Source organism: Bipolaris victoriae, assembly GCF_000527765.1.
Source record: "Bipolaris victoriae FI3 unplaced genomic scaffold scaffold_89, whole genome shotgun sequence".
Lineage (NCBI taxonomy): Eukaryota > Fungi > Ascomycota > Dothideomycetes > Pleosporales > Pleosporaceae > Bipolaris > Bipolaris victoriae.
In genome coordinates, this window is record NW_014575303.1 from 54,239 (window position 1) to 72,322 (window position 18,084).

At 53.2% G+C, this 18,084-nt stretch overlaps 6 protein-coding genes across 6 annotated transcripts; 2 read left to right on the forward strand and 4 right to left on the reverse strand.

The window, feature by feature from the left end:
• Nucleotides 1-2,231: 2,231 nt before the first annotated feature.
• COCVIDRAFT_29458 (hypothetical protein) lies at nucleotides 2,232-2,990 on the reverse strand (the record flags this gene model as incomplete). Its single annotated transcript, XM_014697847.1, has 1 exon — nucleotides 2,232-2,990. The coding sequence occupies one exon, from the start codon at nucleotides 2,988-2,990 to the stop codon at nucleotides 2,232-2,234; it is 759 nt and encodes a 252-aa protein (XP_014553333.1).
• Nucleotides 2,991-3,213: 223 nt separating this feature from the next.
• On the forward strand, nucleotides 3,214-3,948 carry COCVIDRAFT_29459 (hypothetical protein; the record flags this gene model as incomplete). Its single annotated transcript, XM_014697848.1, has 1 exon — nucleotides 3,214-3,948. The coding sequence occupies one exon, from the start codon at nucleotides 3,214-3,216 to the stop codon at nucleotides 3,946-3,948; it is 735 nt and encodes a 244-aa protein (XP_014553334.1).
• Nucleotides 3,949-4,331: 383 nt separating this feature from the next.
• COCVIDRAFT_107914 (hypothetical protein) lies at nucleotides 4,332-7,565 on the reverse strand (the record flags this gene model as incomplete). The annotated part of the gene is made up of 1 exon (XM_014697849.1): nucleotides 4,332-7,565. One exon carries the CDS (start codon nucleotides 7,563-7,565, stop codon nucleotides 4,332-4,334), a length of 3,234 nt encoding a protein of 1,077 aa, XP_014553335.1.
• A 1,631-nt stretch (nucleotides 7,566-9,196) lies between these two features.
• Nucleotides 9,197-10,563, forward strand: COCVIDRAFT_40649 (hypothetical protein; the record flags this gene model as incomplete). Its single annotated transcript, XM_014697850.1, has 3 exons — nucleotides 9,197-9,351; nucleotides 9,402-9,542; nucleotides 9,594-10,563. The coding sequence occupies 3 exons, from the start codon at nucleotides 9,197-9,199 to the stop codon at nucleotides 10,561-10,563; spliced, it is 1,266 nt and encodes a 421-aa protein (XP_014553336.1).
• Nucleotides 10,564-11,962: 1,399 nt separating this feature from the next.
• Nucleotides 11,963-14,959, reverse strand: COCVIDRAFT_29462 (hypothetical protein; the record flags this gene model as incomplete). The annotated part of the gene is made up of 3 exons (XM_014697851.1): nucleotides 11,963-12,727; nucleotides 12,782-13,742; nucleotides 13,797-14,959. The coding sequence occupies 3 exons, from the start codon at nucleotides 14,957-14,959 to the stop codon at nucleotides 11,963-11,965; spliced, it is 2,889 nt and encodes a 962-aa protein (XP_014553337.1).
• A 1,717-nt stretch (nucleotides 14,960-16,676) lies between these two features.
• Nucleotides 16,677-17,864, reverse strand: COCVIDRAFT_108016 (hypothetical protein; the record flags this gene model as incomplete). The annotated part of the gene is made up of 2 exons (XM_014697852.1): nucleotides 16,677-17,632; nucleotides 17,744-17,864. The coding sequence occupies 2 exons, from the start codon at nucleotides 17,862-17,864 to the stop codon at nucleotides 16,677-16,679; spliced, it is 1,077 nt and encodes a 358-aa protein (XP_014553338.1).
• Nucleotides 17,865-18,084: the final 220 nt, after the last annotated feature.

Consider the following 18,084-nt stretch of genomic DNA (forward strand, 5'->3'; position numbering starts at 1 on the left):
TGAATCTGCAGATCATGATACTAGCTCCCATCAACCCCTCTTCTTGCAAGCTCTTGTTGCCCCACCTTCACGACCGCCGTCTACCTACGTCAAGGCGATTCGTCGTTTTCTGTTGTTTTCGCTTTGGATATTTATTTTCATTTTGAAACGACGTTCATCAATCCTCCCCAACTCAAGCATAGCTTGAATCGTCTCGTTGGTGTAGTTGGTTATCACGTGGGTCTCATATCCTTCACAATATGACTACTAGTCTCTAGTAGATATCCCAAGGCCGCCAGTTCGAGTCTGGCACGGGACAACAGTAATTGTTTTTTTGTTGCCAGATGCACCTCTTCTTCCCATTCAGTCAGCCTTGCTTTGCTGCTGCATAGCAAACAAGGTAACATGATTACAACTTTTTTTGTATGTGCAGAGAAATATGCGTTAATGCAGTGCAAGTTAATTTACTTTGAATTTTCAACGCGTATATTTTTTTTGGGGAAATAAAGAAATTTCACTATGTCACCATTTTGACAAAACTGCAACTTTCGAGAGGTGTGCAAGTTGGCAACTTGGAACCATTGTTGTGTGAACCCCGCAGAACGTGCAACTACTCAAAGGGGAAACTTTGGCACTGGGGGCTGTAGATTGCAGCACTATCAGAGGGGCAGAAGGGAATTGAGGGGCAAGTAGCAAAAACGGACATGGCGGGGTGTGGGTGGGTTTTTTTTGTTTGGAGGGGGGTTGGACATAGGAGGGGTAAAGTTATGTAAAACAGGGCAGGGCAGGGCAGGGCGGAACTAGGGGTGATGGGCGTGCAGCAAAGCTGTGCGTAATGAGTATTTTTTTTAGGTTTCTGGGCATGTTTGTATTTGGGTTTATGTGGTTGTTCTTTGGTAAGGCGGGATGGATAATTGGACTTTTGGGAGAGTTTGGTTGGAGGGATGTGGGAGTGTTTGGGGAAAGTGATACGAGGGGTGTGGCTTGTGCACTCTTCTTGTACAGCGGTAATAGCTGGTAAAGAGGGAAGGGATGCTAATTTGGTTTAAGCGCGTTAAGCAATATGTTTGTGTTGCTTGGTTTGCGGAGAGATGATGGCGGAGATGGAGTTGTAAGTAGCTGGTTTGGCGTGTGGGCTCGGGTTCACCAATGTAAAGCATAAGCGCTACGAATAAAGATTCTTCCTAGATATATTGGTGCGATCTCTTAGATATGTAGAAGTACTCTGTGAGGATAGAAAATAAAGCCTTAAACGATAATCTCGAGTGCGTAGTTGCGCAGTGTAGGTGCCCAGCTGACACTCGATGAACTGCGCATCTTTAACGCACCTCTGCACAAGAGGAACATATGCAGTCCTCCTTAATCAGGCATTTGCGAACAAGACGCAGTAGGTGTGTATCTGATAGCTCTGTGAGTCTCGATAGTCGATTTGACGTTTGCTTTACTCATGATGCACTACTCAACTGAACAGTGAAACGTACATGTGGTAGCGAGGATCACGGTTGAGATCAAGACTGAACGATATGACTTGCATGTTTGTATGCAAACATAGATAAGCATTAAGAAGTATACTATTCTCTGCCACTATGAATCGAACAGAATATTTCAGGCTATAGATCTAAAGTGCTATCCCCTCTTACTACTACATTGACAACAGTCTCATCCTTCGCCTGTAGCTAGCAAAATTGCACTCGCCTCGATAACTGCAGTATACAACATGTCGCACATCCAAGGTTCAAGCTGCAGCCGGTCAAATCAGCTCCGTGAAGTCTGATCATGTTGGCCAATTCCTCTTCGCTGATCTGATCATGTCGAAGTTGCTGTTTCCGAAGTATCCAGCATAGCCAATACACCGAGCTACGACCGGGGTATCCGTGGTAATTCGTGTCGATAACCCAAGGTAGTTTGAATATAATCTACATCTCGGAAAGAATAGCTGTGCTCCTCACAGACGAGTAGATTTCGGAGGTCCAACCATTTGGCCAGTTGCATGGATTTGATTTCAACCCCTCCGATGAAAACGTCCGCTACGCGTGCTGTATTCACATCCGGTCCAAGGTTGGACAAGTGCAACAGTGCATCTTTCCATGATGGGAATACAGCGTCGTAGGTACAACCGACGGCAAAGAATCCAGAAAATCCGGTGCAGCTCTACCAATCGAGTGATGAGTTTGTCAAAGGCAAATATGAATCCGGAGCAAATCACAAGATCTCAGCAGATCCAAACACCTCTCTCCAACTGATTCCTATCTTCAAGCCCACTTCAAACACCTCGTAGCCTCATGCGCATCCTTACACTCCAACCCACAAACCCTCGCACCACACTTCCGACACTTAATCTGCCCCCAATACCCACAATTATCGCAAAACTGCCTCTGCGGCGCCGCACCCGCCGGAGGCGCCGCAACATGGCTCGCAGCATATGAAAGCGGGGGCGCAGCCAGCAAAGCCTCCATCTCTTCAGGATTAAGCGGGGCCGGCATGGCGCGATCGACGGAAAGCAGCGCGTCGTCGTCGTCTGCGTTTGTGTCGTCAAGGCGCGAAGGGGTCTGCGCTATAGCCGGGGTCGCGGGTACGGGCTCGATGGGTGTGGCGGGTACGGAGGCGTATATGCTTTGTTTCCGTGAGGGCTGAGCTGTTGCTCGCGATGCGGTTGCTACGAGGCCTAGCTGCGCTTCTTCGTCGTCGAGCCAGTGCTTGATCTGGCGCTGGTACTGTATGATTCTGCGTGCATTCTGCGTCTTGGGCACGGCAGGCTTCCCGGGGATAGCAATTGCTTGTTTGGGATCATTGTCGCGTTCCAGCTCTGCGATGCGTCGGGCTATGGCGGTCTGCTGGCGTGCTGAGAGTTCATTTTCGCCGCGTTGACCGCCAGGCGTTGCTGCTGCGGCGCGCTTCTTGTTCTTTGGGTTGATGGCGACTTTGGAGGGGTCGTATCCGGTATCTACGACGTACGTCCATCCCGGCGCGACCGTGGTGGCGGAGTTTGGGAGCACCTCGACGTGCGGCATCGTGGGCGGTGGGGGTGGGCAAGGTGACGTTGCGGCGAGTTGGGGCTGGTTAGGTGGGAATCCATCACATGTCAATGCGCCGGAACCCACATCGTATCCGTACCTGCATATATAACCATGTGGGGTACATATACCATCCGGACTAAACTAAACTCTGATCGCATTAATTTGGCCTATATGCTATCACCTCATAGTATCTGAACCATTCTTCAAAGAATAGACGATGCCACCCGAAAGAACACCACCCATAATCATCCCTCCCGCAATCCCACCAAGCGGCCCCTCCGAATCCTCCGCCATCATCTTCATCCATGGCTTCGGCGATGATGCATTAGGCCTAGAAAGCATAGCGCGCCAATTCCAATCTGCACAAAAACTACCGCACATGACTTGGGTCCTTCCCAATGCCCTTGAGAACCATGATCTTGCATCCACAGCGTGGTACGTGCCTACGCGCCTATCTCCGTACCCACCTTCACGCCCGGAACTCGAGGATGATGAAGATGAGGAAGGGGTTATGGCTTCAATAGATTATATTACGAGTTTAATTGATGACCTTGTCGCGCAAGGTGTGCCGGAGAAGAGGATCATTGTGGGCGGCTTCTCCCAGGGCCATGCTATGGCCTTATTGACTGGGCTTGTATCGAAGTATTCAGGGAGGCTTGGAGGTCTATTCGGGCTATCGGGCTATCTTCCACTATCCGAGCGTATACCAGCGCTGAGAGAAAATGCCGGATTACCAAAGGACGTTAACGATGAAGTAAATATCTTCCTAGCGAGGGGAACAGGCGATAGATTGGTCCCTAAACGGCATCATCGATTATGCTACGAGAGGCTCTTCGAACTTGGCATCAAAGAAGAAAAGACGACGATCAAAGAGTATGAAAACATGGGTCATGTCATGAGCGGCGCCGAGCTAAGAGACTTGTGTGCGTGGCTGGAAAAGACATTACAATGACGCGTAAGGAGAAGACCCCTCCATCGCTCCTTCCACGAACGCAACCAGCAAGTAGATAGATAGGTACACTCTGTGATAGTACGACGACTGAATAGTAATAAGAAGAAAAAGAAAATCTCAAGAATGCAAGCCAATGCAAATGTGTATGTATCCGCACATCATCCACCTTCCCTCAAAGCTTATACACACACAGACGTAAAGACACGCAAAACACTCGGATAAACGTACATACACATACACACTATGCAAAGCAGAAACCCCCCAAAAAATCGGGCCCTTTTGAAAATACTCCTAGAAACAAAAGGCATCTCTATTCCAGCCCCCCACCCCAAACCTCCGGAGCAACCCAGATTTCCCAATAAAAGTTTATCCTTCGTTTTCCTTTACTCGTCCAAATATCCAATCTTACAGAATTGATTTAGACTGCGAACGTCGAGTTGCGCTGTCAACAGTGCACCAAGTAGCGTCTCCTTGCGGGGTAGAATGTCGGCTTTCACCCTCCATGAACTGCCGTTGAAACTGAAAATCTCCATGTCGTCCTCGTCCTCATCCTCATCCATACTGTCGTGGTCCATGTGTCCGTTCATTTGCTGCACGCCCTTGACCAGAGGCTCGCCGCCCTTTGACTTGTCGCCTAGGCGCTTGAGAGTCGATAGCGCACGGTGCACAATAAGTTGGAAACCTTCTCGGTCGTGGTCCATGGGTCGTGGGCCGCGGTGGTTCGGTGGCAGGGGAGGGTGGGGGATGGCAGCGTCAGTGGCTGAGAGAGACATTGCAAATTTGAGGAGCGTATGTGCCCAGCCGTCCTCCGATTCAAGCCATGCACGGCAGATGCCAGTTTCAGGTCCTGGGGCTAGACTGGCGAGGATATCTGCAGCCAGCATGCCTTGCATGAGATAGGCCTTTCGTGATTCTGCGATACGCGCCTCAAACATGCGCACCTCCTTAGGACGCGGGTCCTTCAGTTGGTACATCTTGTTCTCAATGTAGTTGCGGTCAGGCACGACCGAGATGGCGAGGGCAAAGGATCGTGTCTGGAGGTCATACGCTGGTGTAGCTGTCGCCTCATTGATGAAAATCTGCTTGTAATATGTCCGGTTGGGATCATCACGAGCAAGCAGCTTTGCTAGACTGTCGACTGCGGACGGAAGATAGCGGTGGATTTGAGGGTCAAAGGGCGTGAATTTGACAGGTTCGGTAGGTCGTGGCATTGGAGCAAAGGCGCATAGGAAGTGCAGTACAGCGTATGCATCTTCACGGCTAGGCAGAACAACTTTAGCACTAGTATTGGAGAAGAAAGTAACAATGTCTTTCATGAACTCAAAGGTGTTCATGTGTGAGCGGAGAAGCAGAACTCGCGTGCCCACGAGGCGTATGAAGTTTGCGAGGAATTTGAGAACTGAAGGGCTGACCAGGGAGTCATGGTTGACCTCAAGGAAGGATAGATTGCGGAAAATTGTGGTAATCGCAAGCAGCCGGTCAGCGGTACGATTGAGATGGTGTGCGGTTGTGCCGACCTGCGGGATCTCCAGTAGCGAGGCAGCTTCTTCGCGGCAGTGGTGCATGACATCCTCGTAGGACATGAGATCGATGATGTCGGTAACTTCGGGATTGTCGTTGCCCAATGTTTCCAAGAGGTCTTCTGCATACTCCACCAATACTTCTGTCAAATCTTCGCAGTGGGCCAGATTGAACTGTATAGTGTTGTCATAAGTCAACCGTGTAAGAGTGTCGAGTCCCAAGCGGGCTTCTCCAGGCAAACCCGACCTGATACTCATGGTGATCGCTCGGATGTCAATCACGCCCATCTCTGGCAGCATCGGAACATTTGGCTTGTAGTTTGTGATGGTGTCGATCATGTTCTTGAAGTTGTCAGAGTCAAAGTCGAGACCTCCCCAAGTATCTTGAGTTCGCCATGCGGGTTGGTAGACTCTTGTGCCATCATCTTGCTCTATCACAGGTTTCCGCCTCTCAGGTCCTTCAATGGCATTCAAAGCTGGATCGGCAACTGCGGCATTCTCTTCTTGCTTCATTGGAGAAGGTTGTACCTGGTTGGGTTCTTTGCCTGGGACGGGAGTTCCCTCCAACTGTCTGCTGAGGCTCTTCCGCGTATTGATATCTGGCTGTGGTGTGTTGCCATTGACGGTCGGAGGTGCTGCATTGCTTTGTAACGGCGTTGATTGTGGCAGGTGCGCGGTTGGGTCGATTTGTTGATGGGGCTGCTGGGTAGGTGGGACCGATTGGCGCTGCTGCTGTTGCTGCTGTGCTTGCTGTGCTTGTTGCTGCTGCTGTTGTTGCTGTTGCTGTTGCTGAGCTTGCTGTTGCTGCTGTTGCTGCTGGGCTTGCTGTTGCTGTTGTTGTTGCTGGGCTTGTTGTTGCTGTTGTTGTTGCTGGGCTTGCTGCTGCTGCTGTTGTTGTTGTTGTTGTTGCTGCTGCTGCTGTTGTTGCTTCAGTGACTCCTGCGATCTTTGCAGCTGTTGTAGGTACTCCTGATGTCCTGCAATATTGTTTTGCTGTCCTGGCATTGTCGGTCTTGTTGGGGACATCTGCTGACCCATGGTGGCCATTTGATTCATCTGGCCCATCTGGCCCATCTGACCCATCTGACCCATTTGCCCCATCTGTGCCATCTGACCCATTTGCCCTTGTGGGGGCATACCCTTTTGTTGTTGCATTTGCATTTGCTGCTGTTGCTGCTGTCGCTGGATGTAGGCAGTTTCGTAGAGGAGCAGGTTTGCTTCGTAGATCTGGCGCAACTCGTTAGGGGCATTGGGGAACTGCTGTGGGTGTATGTTCATCATCTGTGCGATCCGTGGCCAGCCATTCTGCTGGGTAGCGAATCGAGAGCCTTTGAAGCGCAAGACGGCAGCGTAGAGGTTCTGCAAGTTAATTACACGGCCAGCGCATTGAGGCTGCGGGTTAAACGGCCGATTTTGCTGAGCATATAGCGCTGCAACGTTTTTAAGAAACTGCTGATATTGGACCTGGGGGTTTGGCTGTTGTGCTTGACCTTGCATCATGTTTGGCTGCATACCAGGATGCTGCATGGGGTTTTGCATCCCGCCGGGCATCTGTGCGCCTGGCTGCTGTCCTTGTCGCGCAGCCATGTTGCTCGCGGCGAGGTTGCCCAACTGCTGCTGCTGTTGCAGGCGCATTGCGTACTGCCTCTGCGCCTCCTGCTGGCGACTCTGCAGATTTTGTGACAGCTGGACCGATTGAACGGGGAATTGGTTACCGGAGTTTGCGTTGAATGCTTGGTTCATAGACGAGGGTTGGAAGCCCATGGGCGACATCTGGGGCGCATGGGGGTTTTGCGCGGGCGAGGCAGTCTGCATCCGCTGGCCGCCCATCTGGCCGGGCGCAAAGTGCTGGCTTGACATGGTGGGCGAGGGCGTGTTGGCGAATGGCTGTTGGTGCTGGAAGCCGAATTGGGGCTGCTGGGAGGGTGTCTGTGAGCGGGATAGAGAGAGGGCGGCGCCGGTGGAGTCTCGCTTCTGAGGAACTTGGGGCATTGGGTTGTAGGGGCGCGCGCCATTCATCTGGGGGTTTGCGATGGCGCTAGGATCGATGAAGCTCGAGGTGTCGTACATGGTGTTCTGGGGAGACTGGAAGTCCATGGTGGAGCGCGACTAGGGCCGACGGGCGATGGTCGCGGCGGGAACGAGTGAAAAGGCGCGTGTCCGCCGAGGAGAGCGGCGAGGGAGCGTGTGTGTGTTCAGGCACGTGAGTGGGCTTGGGAAGCACCTGGCGAGCACGGCGTCAGCAAGCAAGTTGATGGTGAGATGGACGACGCGCCTCTGCTGGCGGGAGCAGCAGCAGCGGGTATGGACGAAAGCCCAGCCCCGGACAGGCACGCAGCAGCAGCAGCAGAGAGCGGCGAGCGGGAGCAGCAAACACACAGTGCGGCAATATGAGAGAGTAGCGCTAGAATGCTCTTGTCATCAGGGCAAGGCGGAATGGCGTGGCTCCGGGGGCAGTCGAGATGTTCACGTAGCGCAGACGCGCTTTGCGGACTATGCGGTGCTGAGGAGCGGACGTGGAGCGAGAAGGGCGCTGTTGCCAAGCAAAGCCCTCTAGCCTCATCCAGCATGGCAGGCTGGCCAGAGGCTTCGACAGGCGACGACTACGACTCCCGGACGGCCAGAGGACCAGCACGGGTAGACACACGACGGCCGCAGAGCCTCGCACGTCAGATTCCCAGGCCGTGTCCACTCGCATCCGACCAGCAGGAAGACGCGTTCGCGCGTCGCGACAACGACAGGCCAGTCGAGTGCCTGCGTTCCGGCAGCTCACAAGCCTAGGCCTAACTCAATTGGAATTCTCCGCGTCTCTGGCCGTCGTGACACGGAATCTGCTCGTTCTCTCCACTTATTACATCACCTTGTGCCTGCACTTGTCGCTTGCGCTGGGCGTCGAGAGTGGGCACCCGCCAGACCGCTTGACTACTATCGCCCAGCCCGACCGTCTGACCCCCCAGCAGAGCGCCACACCGAGTCCCTCTGCCTGTCCTGGCCCCCCTCGACTTATATGCCCTGGCCCATGGTGTTTGGCCCCGCTGGCCCCCCGACTCTGCAATTCCCACTGTCCCACGGCCATTGCTGCCAATTCCCATTGCCTCTGCCCACCTAGTAGTACGCCGGTTGATCTCCGGCGAGCCAATCTCCCTCTGGGGCCTGGCCGCCTCGAATCTCGGGAGCCCGCGCCGCCCCAGCATTATACGTGCTTGAATACCGTGGCCTTCCTTCACAAGAGATGCCCACACGGCATTCCCCTCGTCGCTCCCCGCCATGCCGTTCCTTGGTGTCGTTCGCTGCTTTGAGTAGTAGTCGACAAGGGTCCATGACCATTCACCTGCCATACCTAACCCAACCCAGTCGGCGAGCGCGCCAATCCCAAGCTGTCAGGTCCATGTATCGTGATCCTACTGTATGCAACTTCTGGGTGCGTCATGCAGCTTATATGTAGCCTGATATATCGCAAAGTTGCTTTTGCCTTCCCCCCTTGCCATATGTCTTGTCTGAAGCAACTGGGCGCTGTGAGATCATGCCCTCACGTGATGTCGGCGGTAGCGCCCCCCCAAACCCCCGATGGCTCGCGCCTTCCATGAGCTTCAGCACCATTGCGACTGACAAGCACCGCCTCACCCATACCCCAACACGTCGAATCACCAGTTGCTACAGTCTTCCAACCAGCAACCCGTTAGAACCCGAACCCTCATCTATACCGAGACTATTCAAATTCCATCACCATGGCTGACGCCGCCGTCGAGAACCCGGCCAACACAGTCCCGCCGCACAAGAAGCAGCTCCCGTCATCGATACCAAACTTCGATGCCTTGGAGGGCTTCTCGACCGAGGGAAACGACGACTACTCCACCTTCAAGAAGCTACAACGGCAATTAGAGTGCGTAGTGCGCGTCTCATATCTGAACAGCAAGTGGCTAACAGCCGCAGATACATCCACCTTCAGGAAGAATACATCAAGGATGAGCAGCGGAGTCTGAAGCGCGAGCTGGTGAGGGCACAGGAGGAGATCAAACGCATTCAGAGTGTGCCACTGGTCATCGGACAGTTCATGGAGGCAATTGACCAGAAGTAAGTCCTACACACAATACACCGGTTGCGTCACGAGACTGACATGAACAGCACCGGCATCGTACAATCATCGACTGGTTCCAACTATGTCGTTCGCATCCTCTCCACCCTCGACCGCGAATTACTAAAGCCATCCTCATCCGTCGCCCTCCATCGCCACTCGAATGCCCTTGTTGACATTCTTCCCCCCGAGGCCGACTCGTCGATTGCCATGCTTGGCCAGGATGAGAAGCCCGACGTGACATACGCCGACGTGGGAGGTCTGGATATGCAGAAGCAGGAAATCCGGGAAGCCGTCGAACTGCCCCTCACACACTTTGACCTGTACAAGCAGATTGGTATTGACCCACCGCGTGGTGTGCTGCTCTACGGTCCCCCTGGTACCGGAAAGACAATGTTGGTCAAGGCTGTCGCGAACAGCACAACTGCTTCGTTCATCCGTGTGGTAGGGTCTGAGTTTGTGCAAAAGTACCTTGGTGAGGGTCCACGTATGGTCCGCGATGTCTTCCGAATGGCGCGAGAGAACTCGCCATCCATCATCTTTATCGACGAGATTGACGCCATCGCTACCAAGCGTTTCGACGCGCAGACGGGTGCCGACCGAGAAGTGCAGCGTATTCTCCTCGAGTTGCTTAATCAGATGGACGGTTTCGATCAGACGTCCAACGTCAAGGTCATCATGGCCACCAACCGTGCCGACACTCTGGATCCCGCGCTTCTCCGACCTGGTCGTCTTGACAGGAAGATTGAGTTTCCCTCGCTGCGAGACCGCCGTGAGCGCCGTTTGATTTTCTCGACGATTGCTGGCAAGATGAGCCTGTCACCCGAAGTAGATCTCGACAGCTTGATTGTGCGCAACGACCCACTTTCTGGTGCCATTATCGCAGCCATTATGCAAGAAGCGGGTCTGAGGGCTGTACGCAAGAACCGATACAACATCATTCAGAGCGATTTGGAGGAGGCATACACGAGCCAGGTCAAGGGAGCGACAGAAGCGGATAAGTTTGACTTTTACAAGTAAGCGGGGCCGTTTGAAGGGGGTGGAAGAACAGTAGTAGTAGTAGTAGTAGTAGCACCATTGTAGACTATGATGGATAGACTAAGGCCATTACGGTCTTGAATCTTCTGAATAATGCAACAAGCATGACGACGTAAACATATCCAACGTTATATTTATCAACTTTAAACTGTGCCTAAATGTTTCTGGACCATGTAACACATATGTTTGAACTGGGAGAGAAATGTGAAATATACATGCATTCGAATTTGTTTGCCATCTATCTACCAGTTAATGCGCCGCTACTGCTTACAGCCCATGATCTCTCCCTTTCTGTCTGTCTGTCCATCTGTCTGTGTGTGCCTTTTTTCTCGCAAGCACCGCCAAGTATGTCCTCTCTTTCTCTTTCTTTCTTTCTCTCTCTCTCTCTCTCTCTTTCCAATTCACAAAACGACTTATTATTCCCACCAGCCCTGTCCCAAATCCACAGACAAACACACACACACACACACACACACACACACACACATATATATATATATATATATATATATATATACATGCGCACACGCTTGCATATTCCTACGCCGCCGCCATTCAATCTTTGCCAAAGCCGACTTGACTTCCAGAACCCGCATCGGAAGGAAAAGAAAAAACACCAAAATTCCAACACAAAGAAAGGGGGGGGAAAGGAAAACAAGACCAGTTTTCCCCAATTCCCTCCCTTCCACTTTCCCTTTCTCCCTCTCGCACACGTATGCATAGCAGCAACCAACACTATACAAACCGATTCAACCCCTTCCCAGAGGAAAACAGTAGTAGTAGCAGCAGCAGCAGCATAACAAAACGAACAAAGGAAAAGAAAAAAGACAAAGACAAGCAGATCCGATATCCCGCGGGACAACTATCTCCAGTCTGATCTAACAATCAAGACAGGGGGAGGTGTCGAAGGGAGGATTGAGCAAAACTCATGGTATCATGCATTCGCAAACGCACAAAAACAAAATGGATGATGTAAGATAAGAGTGTTGGCTTTGCAAAAAAAGAAAGGAAAAGAACATAGGAGATGAAGACAAAAGCGAAGACGAGGAGGAAAAAAACTCCTCCAGTTGCTTTGACAATAAGACGACCCACAAGACAGAGACGGAGAGACAGAGGTTTGGGGTTGTTTGGGTGTGGAGTGGTTATGCAAGAAACCAAGAAAAAAAAACTCCCGACATAGAGAAAAAAAAAAGATGTAAACAAGAAGTTTTTGATATTGATTCGAATGGGTTGGTTGGTTGGTTGGTTGGTGGAATTAACAGGAGTAGAATGGACAAAGACGCACACATAAAAAATTGAAGGAAAAGAAAAAGAGACATGTTTACATTGGATAAAAAGACGGATCCCTCCTGGTTCGATCGCCTGGGATGTGTTTTCCTGTTTAGTTGACACGGATCGTGGTTTCAAGAGGGGTTCGTGGGAGGTCCTTGTCTATCGACGATCGGGGGATGCCTCCTCTGCTCTTGTCTTCCTTGGGGGGTGTTGGGGGGCCAGAATGTCTGTTGGACATGTAGTCATCCTTTGGCGGTGTGGGAGGACGTCCAGCGTCTTTTGGTGGCGTTGGTGGCGCCCTCCCGAGCGACTGATCCCTTTCTCTTGATTGTGACCTGGCTCTTGCCTGGAGTTGTGGTGGGCCAAGGTAGGGTGTACCTGCAGACTGCGATGGTAATGACGACGTTCGCTCGTTGTGCTCGCTCGCACCAGCTGCATTGTCTGTTGCGCTGCGGCTGCTGTGTCCACCGACGCTGGATGATTCTCCGACCTCCTCAACTACGGGAAGTGTGGTGCCTATCTCGCCTCTCTCTGCCGATGGGCTACGTACTGCCCGCATGTGGAAATTGGGTACATCCTCTTCATTCTGCCCGTGTCTTCGCGAACGATCGGCTTGATGCTCAGCCTTCTCAATGACACGCTCAGTTGACAACCGCTGGTTAGGAGTTGCACTAACACCATCAAGCGAGAGATCGTTGAGTTCGTTTGTCACTTGTTCTTGCTTCTCACGCTCGGCTGCCTCCTTGGTCTTGGTGACGGCGCTGATGAATTTGATGAAGCGATCTCCGTATCGTTCTGGAGGAATGGCAGATATTTGAGACTCGGTGTTCGCAATACCCTTGAAGAAGTGCTCCATGCGCTTGATGAACGAGTACTAGAGAAATATTAGTCACCAACCAATCAGTCCGGATGATGCTAGCAAACTTACGTGTGTCAGGCAGTCGATAATACCAAGGTAATAAATCTCCTCTCCGGGCGCGTTATCCTCGTGAGTAGCCCGGAAGCCACCATCGTCCGAGTAAAAGTAAAAGTCACGGTTAGGATCATCCAGCTCATCTGGCATCTTACTTGACGTTTGACCCATGGGTACTGGCTTTTGTGTCTTGACCATCTGCCTTAGTTCGCGTGCCTTGCGCGCGTTCTCCAGCTTGGATGGTGTGCGCATGAGCTGGTTAGGTGGCTGATCCGGTGACTCCTCGCCGCCAGGTGAAAAGACCTTGAGGGTCTTGTCCCGCAGGTTTTCTTCGTTGCCCTTCTCGAGATCATGGATACCAATTAGAAGTGAGTAGTCCATGATGTGCAGACGCTGCAAGAGCTTTACATCTTTTTGCATCTGTTCAATGAACATCTTCTTCTTCACCGGTCCCAGCTCGAGGTGCTGATCTCTGCGTAACCAGTTCAGGTCCTTGAGTGTTGCCCGAGGGTTGGCAGCCAAGTTTTCTTCCTTGAAATCTCGTCCAATGGTTGAACCTTTCAAATCAAATGTGCGGTGAATATCTCTATGCGGGGGAAATAGGTTGTTCATGACGACGAAATGGATCTTGCGTCCATAGGGTATCTTAACGCGGTGCAGGCCGTAAAATTGGGAAAGAAGGGTATTAGGGTTTTCTTGTACGTGGTTGTAGTAGTCCTTGAGTATCTTACGAAGGAACTTGTGTTCAGCGTGGTGAATGGTCTTGATGATGTACTTGTAGTCTCTGGAGAAATAGAAGAAGCTGCCACTCTTTCCGGGCGAGCCGAGCTCGGAAAGGATGTACTTGCTGGTTAGCGATACGAGGTAGTCGGCAGGGTCAAGCTTGAAAATGGTACGCAGGTGGCGGAACACCCATGGAGCGTAATCCTTGAATTTGAAGTCGTACTTTGCGGAAGGCGTGAGTTCGTTGCCGGTTCTGCGAGGTTGTTAGTATCATGTCAGGGGTTCAAAGAAAGCAGGCCTTGCAGACGAAGTGAAACTGAACTCGAGCAACAGCTTCGTCTCGGCAGGAAAGCCAGTCGGCACGTACATGTCAAACGAGAACTTGTGCTTCGCGTCGAAGTCGGCGTCGGTAAGTTCTCGGTCCATCTTGGCGTTTGTTCTCGAGACGGTGAAGCGGATACCGGTCAACATGTTGTAGGCCGTGACCCAATTGACGTGGTTTTGATCCACCTTTGTTCCTACCACGACGCGATCTTCATCTTCGTCTTCTTTGCGCTTCCTCTTGCTGGCCCGCTTCTGACGAATGTGTTCAGCCCAGCGTGCAGCTTCATCATCCTGCTGCACTTCCTCGGGAGGCATGTCAGAGTTGATGGATCGCGTGTTCCTGCGCACAAGCGACATGGAACCTCTGCGCTTGTGGGGGTGGCTGGGCGAGAATCTACCGCTTGCGCTGATGACGTCGTCGGTGTTGTTCTGGCTTTCACGAGCGCGCGAGGATTGCACCTTGGGCACCTCGAGCGTGTGACGTTGTTGCAGACGGTAGGGATGTTGTGCTGGCCCGGGAGTGCTGTTGTTGTTACTGGTATTGGTGAAGGTGGGTGGGGAGGAGGCACGCTGAGCTTGGTTGGTTGGGACCTGCAGGCTGGGTGTGCCAGCTTCGGCCTGAGACTGGGGCGATGACGAAGTGGGAGCATTAGGGACTGAACCCACGTGGGGGACGTGAAAGTCTTTGCTCGCTTCCCTTGTAGCATCGCCTATGTCTATTTGGCCCATTTCGACGTGGGTTGTGCTACCGCACAGTCTGTCCTTGGTCTTTGTGCTGTGTACCGACGCGAAGTAGCCGTCGTCTCTGGCCGGTCGCTCAGTCGACCAGCGCTGCGTGTCGGACGACTTGGGCATGGTGTCTGGGTCGTATGAGTCGCCTCGGTGCCAGCTGGAGCGGCTTTCTTCGTGCGACAAGCGCTTATCGATGCTCTCGGGCCTGGTTGAACGTGCGTGGGGATGTGCGTGCGTCGTGTTCATGCCATTGGTGAGCTTTGCGTTCATGGGCTGCGAGTTGCCATTGGTGAAGGAGTCCCTGGGTGGCGGTGTAGTCGACGCGGCGGTTTGTCCATGTGCGAGGGAAGAACGACCGTTTGAGTCGGTAACATAGGCGGGCATCATCTGCGACTCATGGATGGTGACGCTCATCAAAGAGGCAGCCTTCGCCGAGCGCTGCGTCGTCGGGGTCGACGAGGCGTGAGAAGCCAGTGTGTGCGGTGTGGGAGGGGGATGGGGAGTGGGTCGGGTGGTGCAGACGATGCGAGGAGCAGCACCGTACCGGAGCACGACGGTCCAAAGGGGGACGAGAGGGTGACGACTATGTCTCTTTCTCGCTCACTCGCTGTGGCTCTGTGCGCGGGCGGGCGGGTGTCGAGGGCAGAAGCAACGTGGGGTCGGCAAGAATGGGCGTGGATGTGTGTGGATGTGTGTGGATGGAGTGTAGTCGAGCTCGAGGAGTAGCAGAAGCCGGCGGGTGTGAAGCTCGAATAGTTGGCAGCTCTGCGCCCGTCAGCCCTCGCTCGCCGTGACCCGACTTCCGTCTTGCGCTAGGCTTGGCGCTTGGACAGTGCCTGATTGCATCCACATTCACAGCCATTCCATTCATACACCGGCCGACAACGAGCAGCGTGCAACTCCACCCACCCCGCCCCTGTCAGGCCCTGCGGATCGCTGCGCTGGTGCAGCAAATGCCTCCCTAATTGTCCATTAGAGCTGTCGTCTTTTCCCTGGCGTCGTGTTGCGCCATGTCAGCGCAAACGCTCTGCTCCATAGCCGTCGTACGGGGAGATTGCGCGTCTGGATTAAGAACAGCCGGCGTCCCTCAGCCACACCAATAGTCCCAGCAGCCCGGGTGCGGCGTCATGCTGTGGCACTCGCACTCGCACTCGCCCGGTTTGTGAACGCTCTCTCCTCACCTTGCATGGCTAAAACATGCACACAGCCAGGCGACACAGGGCGAGAGGCCTTTTTTTTTTTGTTTGAGCGTGTCGCCTGTCAATGCTGCGCCCGTCCATCCGCATCCGTCTATTCCGGCATTGCTGTGGTGCCAAGCAGCGGGCTTTTGAGCATGCGAGCCGGGCCTTGCCCTGCCTGTCTGCCTGCGCCGCACTTTCTGGCGTTTGGCCGGCAACGACTAGCTCCAGGTCCGCCGCTAGCCCTACGCCCTAATCTCCAGGGTAACGTTGCTTTCTTGCAATGTGTACTAGCACCTCTGCTATGTGAATGTTTTGTTCCGAAACACACTGCGCTTTCGCCCTTCCCGCCGCCCTTCCTTGCGTTGTTGTTATTGTTGTTGTTGTTGCTGTTGCCAAAAGCGTCATGATACTACCAAGCAGTCCTTGGTAGGCGAGCGGTGTAAGAGAAAGGGGCGCCGCAGGTGGGCACCAAACATCACGTGCACGCGCACGTGAAACCACAGCACCCCACTGCCATTTCATCTGCCAGGGTCCATTCTCGACGTCTTCATGGGCCTGCGTCAGCCTTGTCTACTGCAACTATACCCGCATCCTCGCCATCTCTAACCACTTGCCATCCTTATCCCGCTACTGCTGCCTTTGACCTGTCACCCAAAATAGAACTAGCTAGCAACAAGAAACGACCACAAAGCTCGACAAAGTGCGAACCGTTTCAAGCCACGCCCTAGGCTCCTACTAGCAACCTTGTTCGCCGTCTGCCACAACACCAGACTCAAACATACCTCATCTCCATGGGGGCCAAGACCATGCAGCGCTCATGCCCTGTCTCGGCCTCTCTACACCACTCTCTCGGTCAACGTGGCTAATGAGCAATTCTTAGTCTGGCCACCCACATCCTGGCAAGGCCGATGCTAATGCCACAACAACTCTGTCCTGCGACATGCAGCGCTTCAGCCGGCAGTAATCCGATAGCATTGCCCAGAACTTAATGTGATGACTTCTGTATTTGGCAACTTTTTTCTCACCACGCCCTCGTCGAGCATCTTCCTCACTTCTCCCGCGGCATGCTGTGCAATCTGCGTCAGCTTGACTGCCCAGCCACGATTGTCTTTGTCTGCATCGTGGGCAGAGATCCAAGCTTTTGCGTACAAGCTTTTGGCGATCTCAGTCCCGCCCGGAGACCCGGCTGATATGTTGCCGCCAAGCCACCATGGGTTTTCGACGCAGTCAAAAGAATGAAGAAGCGCAGTTAGAGGCAAGGCTGATTCAGAAACAAGATACGAGCTGGCATATGGCCGTATCATGTCGTATGAAACTCCATGGGGCGAGTAGATGACCGACAGCGTCTTTTCACGATTGTTGTACGGCGAGGGCACAATGGTGCGAGGCGACGATGCAATCGTCATCGGGGATCCTGGCGACGGAGGCGGGCTCATGGGAAGATCAATGTAGTGCATTGGGCTGAGCGAAGAGAGCACCGTGCATGGAGGCCGATATGTTATACCAATAGCATGGTGGACCTTGGAGATGTCGCGTTTCGCAGGTATCCAGGTCACCGTCACTTCACCACACGTTCCTCGAGCCGAAGGTGGGGGTAGCACAATGCGATGGACAGATCGGTCATCTCCCTGTGCAAATCGTGGAAGGGCATGTACGGCCTCGGGACGAAAGTGCTTCCACGATCGAATCTTCTTGGCTGCAGCGGGAATGGCTAGAATGGTCGACTCGCCGTCTGGTGGCAGTTGACGCAGTGTCGCTTCATGGCAATGGTCGGGCTTGTCTTGGGATATCAACACAAGGTCAGGCTCGCGATCCAGGTCTCGGAGATTCGAGATGGACGGCTTTGCCCTTTGCTCCGAGTGTGAGAAGACAGAGTTGAGGATAATCGATGGCCCAGTCAGCCAGGCTGCCCACGAAACAAAGCGTTAGCAGATGGCCGGCATGTGTCCAGGGGCATCACATGCTACGATGAACAAGTGTGGGCGACTGGCACCGCCTAAACCTTGGACTAACTTACGGTCAACTAGAATCGTAAAAGAACCGGGAAACAAGCCCGGGGACGACGGTGGGGCTGCAGGTGGGTCGAAGGTAAGAAGGAAGGAAGTGTCTCCATTTAAGGACTGCACTGAAAGCGACATGGTTGGCGGTAGCGGCAGTTGAGGCAAAGCACACCACGAGGCAGCTGCGGTACGGTGGGAGACATGAAGGGGCCAGTCCCAGAAAGCAGGGCACGGCAATACTGCGTCAAGCTGTCATGGAGCGAGATTACGCTTGGAAGGTGGACGCGGATATGGTAGTTGTAGACGAGCTCCGTGGTAGGAAGGAGCAAGTGCACACGAGGCCATGTGTAACCACATT